At 38.9% G+C, this 5902-nt stretch overlaps 1 protein-coding gene across 1 annotated transcript; it reads right to left on the bottom strand.

Annotated features, from left to right (window-relative positions):
• Positions 1 to 3602: 3602 nt before the first annotated feature.
• Positions 3603 to 5623, bottom strand: LOC146977171 (uncharacterized). The gene is made up of 2 exons (XM_085793150.1): positions 5556 to 5623; positions 3603 to 5241 (listed from the first exon to the last, which is right to left on the bottom strand). Exons 1-2 carry the CDS (start codon positions 5564 to 5566, stop codon positions 3609 to 3611), a joined length of 1644 nt encoding a protein of 547 aa, XP_085649276.1. The 5' UTR covers positions 5567 to 5623; the 3' UTR covers positions 3603 to 3608.
• Between the last annotated feature and the right edge of the window lie 279 nt (positions 5624 to 5902).

Here is a 5902-nt window from a genome sequence, read left to right as displayed (position 1 = left end):
CCTCTAACACTACTACGATATACACTACCGTGCAATTTAGCCGAGTCAGACATAATTAACCTCTAATTTAGCATAATATTAGGATTCCAGGACTGATATATGGTACAAGGAAGCCAGTGAGTAAGTCCATGGGTCCAAATTTGGATTCTGCATAGTGAAAAATGTATTATTTGATGCCAAGATCATTAAAATAGGACAAGTCTTTGCGATTGTATTCCGAAATGCAATTTTACTGTATATTCATTGGCGGCCATCTTGAAAAATGGCCGCCATCTTTAATTTTTAGGTGGCTAATGGGTTTTATCAAAAGAGCAATCCCTAAGGAGTATGTGTGCCAATTTTGGTGCTTGTTTCCAGAAGTGAACGATTATTACAGTTATCTGCCCCACTACTCCCGTTCATTTGTATGGCGAGTTTTTCAGAGTTGAGGTCCCATGGTGACCGTTACTTCCTGCTTCCGCTTAGGCTCTCTATAGCCTACGTCACACTGAGCTGTCAGATGCAGCCTGACTCCACTATGCCAGATGCCAGGCTGCTGTATGGAGCCAGGCAGGCTGCATATCACATAGATCTATGCGTTATATGAGATACACTACTCACAAAAAGTTAGGGATGTTTGGCTTTTGGATTAAATTTCAGAATGCACCTAAAATGCACTATAACCTTTACAGGTGAACTTAATTTAACCTTCTCTAAACCTTTGAATGCACATGTCCAATTGTTCAATGTTTCAGTCCTTATTGCACCGTCTGATTTAGTGGTTCAGTTGTAATGTTCTGGTTCAATGACAATTTGTATCCAGTCCTCTTCTTTCTCCCTCTCCTCTCCACCATGTTCACATGTTGACATCATGAGACCAAGAAAACCCAAAGTTATTGAGGCATTGAGATTTTTGTTGTGCTATAGCCACCACTGCTTTTGTTTGAGATAAAGAAATTACCATTGCATCCTTCTACTTAAAAGGCCTCATGATAGAATATCACTGTAGCATTGACTTTCTTTCAGATTATTTCCTTTTTTTTTTTTAAAGCATAATGCTGTGGGTAGGGAGGCTGATGTCAATCAGGATTACATGCACTGCCATATCATTTTTATTTGAGTAGCTTATGATTAGCTTATGATCATGTTTTATATTTTCTTTTTTTTTTATGATGTAACACCTGTTTGTGGATCCTTCAGGACAATGCTTTTGTCTACCTAAAGTTGATATGTTGAAATTTCCAGTAGGCCTATCACAGTCAGCAACAAAAAAAAATAAAAAAAGGCAGATGAACCTAGATCCGCCCCTGTTCAGAATCCACAGAAAACTGCATCATCATATATTTTTGAACTGTCATTTTCTGTTGTACTTTGTAGTTTGGCCTTGGTGTCTCGCACTCTCTCTGTGTTTCCACAGATCCACCGGAGCTCCATCTCTCTGCACCAGCCGCCGCCTGCATCGCCCCCCTCCCTCCCCTTCCCCTGCTGTTAGACCGGCCTCCCCTTCCTTCCCATGGACCAGTCTGCCACCCAGTCCTCCCATCGAGCTGACCGCCCCCCCCCCCCGCCCCCTCCCCTCACCAGAGACTGCCTTCATCAACTCCTGCTAACATTTCCATATTTCGCACATTCTGTGACAAACTGTAAACTGTTTTCTTGTCTGTAACAACATCTATTGCACGTCTGTCCGTCCGTCCTGGGTGAGGGATCCCTCCTCTGTTGCTCACCCTGAGGTTTCTCCGATTTTTCCCTGTTAAAAGGGTTTCCATGGAGTTTTTCCTCAGTCGATGTGAGGGTCTAAGGACAGAGGATGTTGTTACGATGCCATGTAAAGCCCTTTGAGACAAACTGTTTGTAAAAACGGGCTATACAAATAAAATTGCCTTGCCTTGCCTTGCCTTGCCATCAATCAGGACACGACTTCATGTTCAATAAAACAACAGAGTCAGTTCACTCTAATATGGCTGCTTCACTGATACACTCCAACAATAAAGGATCCACCTCTCTTCGTGGAGCTATATCAGTAAGTGAAAATGCAGCTGTGTCAGTGACACTCAATAAAACTCGTGACGATAATTGAGGATCTTTTTTTTGGAAAATAAATATTAAGTTAGTCGTAGGTACTGAGAGTTTGTGGAAACAATAATCTGTAGTGTTGCAGTTTCTAGTTTTCACCACCAGAGGTCAGAATATTCACAGACATATAATGTTGCAGGAAAAGAACACAGATTTATACATGACGTCCAAACTACCAAAGACGGAGGGAGGACATGAGGTATTGCTGTTAAGTACAGTGTGAGAGATGCCTTCAGATACTCTTTATTAAAAGAGAGAATGATACATTATGAATATTCATGGTGAGATCATGTTAGAATAGGATATCTTTGAGTTAGCTCCACATAGAAAATGGCATTGCTGAATTGCTGTTATTTTTTCATGTTGTTTAAAATTAGTACATCTACTACAGTTTATTCAGTGTCCTAAAATAAAAAATGCAGTGACTTTACAAATAAGAATAAACTATTTGTTCAGGTGCTAACCCAAACACTTACCCAATGCGCCCAGCAGAATACCGATTCTGATAAATACTGTATCAATATCAAAAACAAATGTAAGGAGGTGGCTTTTAGGATACTGCAAGATATTTATCTTGTTAAACATGTTTGAAAGATTCAAACCGGATACTGATTATAACTGTGATTTTCATGGTCGTGGAAAATAAAGTATGCCACATCGATTCTCCACTGTTGATAGGAATGTGAAATGTTCTGGATTGATTGAGCCAGTTTTCTTAAATATTAACTACAAATTAATATTGATGGCTATAGTTATGGTTGATGTAACACAATATTTTTATACAGGTCCTGAAAAGAGTAAAAAAAAAAAACATGTGGTATGATTTCACTTTTTATTATTTTTGGAAAATTCCACATTCATAAGAAAAGTGGTCAAGATAATGGTACCTTTCCAGCACTTTATTAATTAATTAAAACAATACAACCCCAATTTATCTGATGTCAAGAACAAAGAGCTGTTCTAAGACCTTAAATGTGTTGGATGTAGCATTTAACTCCAACATGTAGACTGTTACTTGGTTTATTTCTAATGTTTATTTAATCATTTTGTTATTCTATTGCATGTTCATATCCTTGTATAAAATATATATTGTATAACTTGAGTACAATAAAGGAAATTATTTTACATTAAACAACTAAAAACTGACATCACCATAGAAACAAATAGAGAAGCACTTAGCATATAAGTTATCACTGTGTTTTCTAAATGAACATAGAAAGACATTAGTTTAAAGTACCATAATATTAATTGACATTTGTGCCTCTGATTTAAGAACATGTTTGTCTGTGATTAGACCCGTCTACCTTTGGGAGTGTGTGGTACCTTGTCAGGACAAAAGAACACAATTATCTCAATCTTTGGATTCTGTATATAGAAATCAGCGCCCAAAAAACCCATATTGATACATGAGGCCTAAATTCTTATTCACATGATACAAAAAAAAAACAAAAAATCTTAACCTGATTACGTTTCTATCTGTAATCACTTAATACAGTAAAACTGTATTACATCAACTCTTGTGATATTTGTCTTAACAGTAAACATCTTGGTGCCTATACACCTGTCTGACCTGACACATAAAATACATCTCTAAGTCCTTTCCCAGCTGCCATTATTTTAATGTACACAAATTGCAGTGCTGGAGGGACTCTTTTATCCACTCGTATTTTCATCTCCTCCAGTTTTCGAACCTTTTCTGTGTCTCCTTTCTCCTTCATCTTATCAATCAGGAAGTCCAGGTGGACATGAGTGGACACTGAATCCACTTGCAGGGCGATCTGATCCAATCTGATCAGATGTCGGTAGGCCTCTTCAAGCCATTGAGTCTTCTCTGCTGTCAGGTTTGTCATTTCTTTTTCAAGGTTTTCCAGGAGACTCAACTTCTTCTCACTTTCTGACTCCTCTTCATACTTCTCTTTCATTTGGTTTTTAGTCTTCTGAACTTTCCTTGTCATATTCACATACCTCCAGTTTTCTTTCACATGAGCTGAAACAGGGCATCTATTGGTGCAAACAATACAGTGGCCATGTTCCATGACTTTACAGTGTTTAGGTTTCCAAACCAATGTGCATGGGTGGTGACAAGTTTCTTTACAGACTGTACAACAGACAGCTCCTTCAGAAAGGAACAACCACCTTCTCCCTCCTTCAGTGCTTTCTTTTCCTTTGTAGACCTCATCAACTTCAACAGTGAACTTGTCATTCTTCTTCATCTCTTTTTCATATGTCTTCAAAACTTCTCGAGTCTGTTCGATCTCTGTCTGTTTTAATTCAATCAACCTGATTCTTGCTTGCAGGTTGTGGATACAGGCTGCAAGCCTGATGCGTGAATTCAACACTTCAACTGTTGTCATCAGTTTTTGAGGTCTTGATCTGTCCATGAAGTCTAAGAATTTACCCATGTTTTTATTTGTAAAGTCCCAATCATTTCTTAAGCCATCCTCTGTTTCTGGTGTGCGGTCTTCACTCTGGCAGTTGTCAAACAGGAAGTGAAGAGGCTGATTCTTCTGATCTCTGGCACATTTAATTTTTGTAGCATCGAGAGCTTGAAGAACATTTTTAGATGTTCTTCCATTTGAGTGTGTGGTCAGAGCGACGATGTTTTCCTCCACATTTTTTCCAAACAGAGAAATCACTGAATCAAAGATGTACTTCAGTCGGTCATTCAGTCGATTCACTGACGCCTTTATCACGAGACCCACTGCACTGATTTCATGAACTCCATCTTCTGAGCTGAACAAATCAAATAACCTGTGACTGACAATGACATCCAGCTCGGTTCCTCTGGTGTCTCCATATCCAGGAGTATCAATGATAGTCAGAGAGAAGGGCAGAGCGTTCTCCTTAAAGTCAAAGATCTTGTACACGACCACATCTGATGTCTGACTTTCTGCCTGTTGTCTATTCTCTCTCTCTACAATCTCAAACCAGATGTTGTCTTCAAACTTCACTCCCATGGCGTAGTTGACCAAAGTGTTGATCAGAGAGGATTTCCCTGTTCCTGTCTCACCCACCAATAAGATGGTTTTGTTCATCTTAGTAACATTTCTTTCACCAACAATTACACTGGTCAGAGTTCCAATCTCTGCTTTCCTTGTTGCTAGTTGGTAAATACGAGGAGATCCTGAACTGATCTGCGTGCTTTTGGACACAATGTCCTTGTATTTGGTTGAAATCTTTCTGAACCTGTAGAAAAACAGAAAATTTTCTAAATACACAATTGACTCTAAAATTAATTGATGTTTTTTTCTGCATAGGACAATAATTTGCTGCCTCAACCCTTGGCCCACACAAAGGAGGACCTAGATATAGGTACGTATAATCATAGGTTTGCTCTCTACTTCATTCACTGGAGCTGTGGCTCAGAAGGTAGAGCCAAGTGTCCAATAATCAGGAAGGTTTGCAGGTTGTTTCCTGGCCCCTTCAATACATGAGTCCTTCTGCAAAATACTATGCTCAAATTTGACCCCAGTGTGCATGTGTAATAGGATAATACTCACTGTGCTGCCATGATGTCTGATACAGACAGCTGTGAGGATCAAACTGATGTGACGGTGTCTAGAAAAGAAGTATTTTGCTTTGATTATGCATTGACCAAAAAATCACATTCTTTTCTCCCAGATTATTAGCTCAGTTTTTATATTGATTCCTGATCTACCTAATGTCTTTTTTATTTTCTGTTGATAAAATCTCTGCCTCATCACAGAATAATGATTAAAGTCAGTGTATAATCTTACCTTTTGCCGTTGCTCTTAGATGCTAAGAGCGAAGAGGAGTCAGTGGTTGGATGTTTTATACCAGAGGGAAGATGGAATCTCTGTGGTCACATGACATCAACCCCACCCAA

Source organism: Trachurus japonicus, chromosome 12 (genome assembly GCF_045865225.1).
Source record: "Trachurus japonicus isolate A0001 chromosome 12, Traja_1.0".
Taxonomy (NCBI): domain Eukaryota; kingdom Metazoa; phylum Chordata; class Actinopteri; order Carangiformes; family Carangidae; genus Trachurus; species Trachurus japonicus.
The sequence above is the reverse complement of the archived record's forward strand: the minus strand, read 5'-3'. Positions and strand labels throughout refer to the sequence as shown.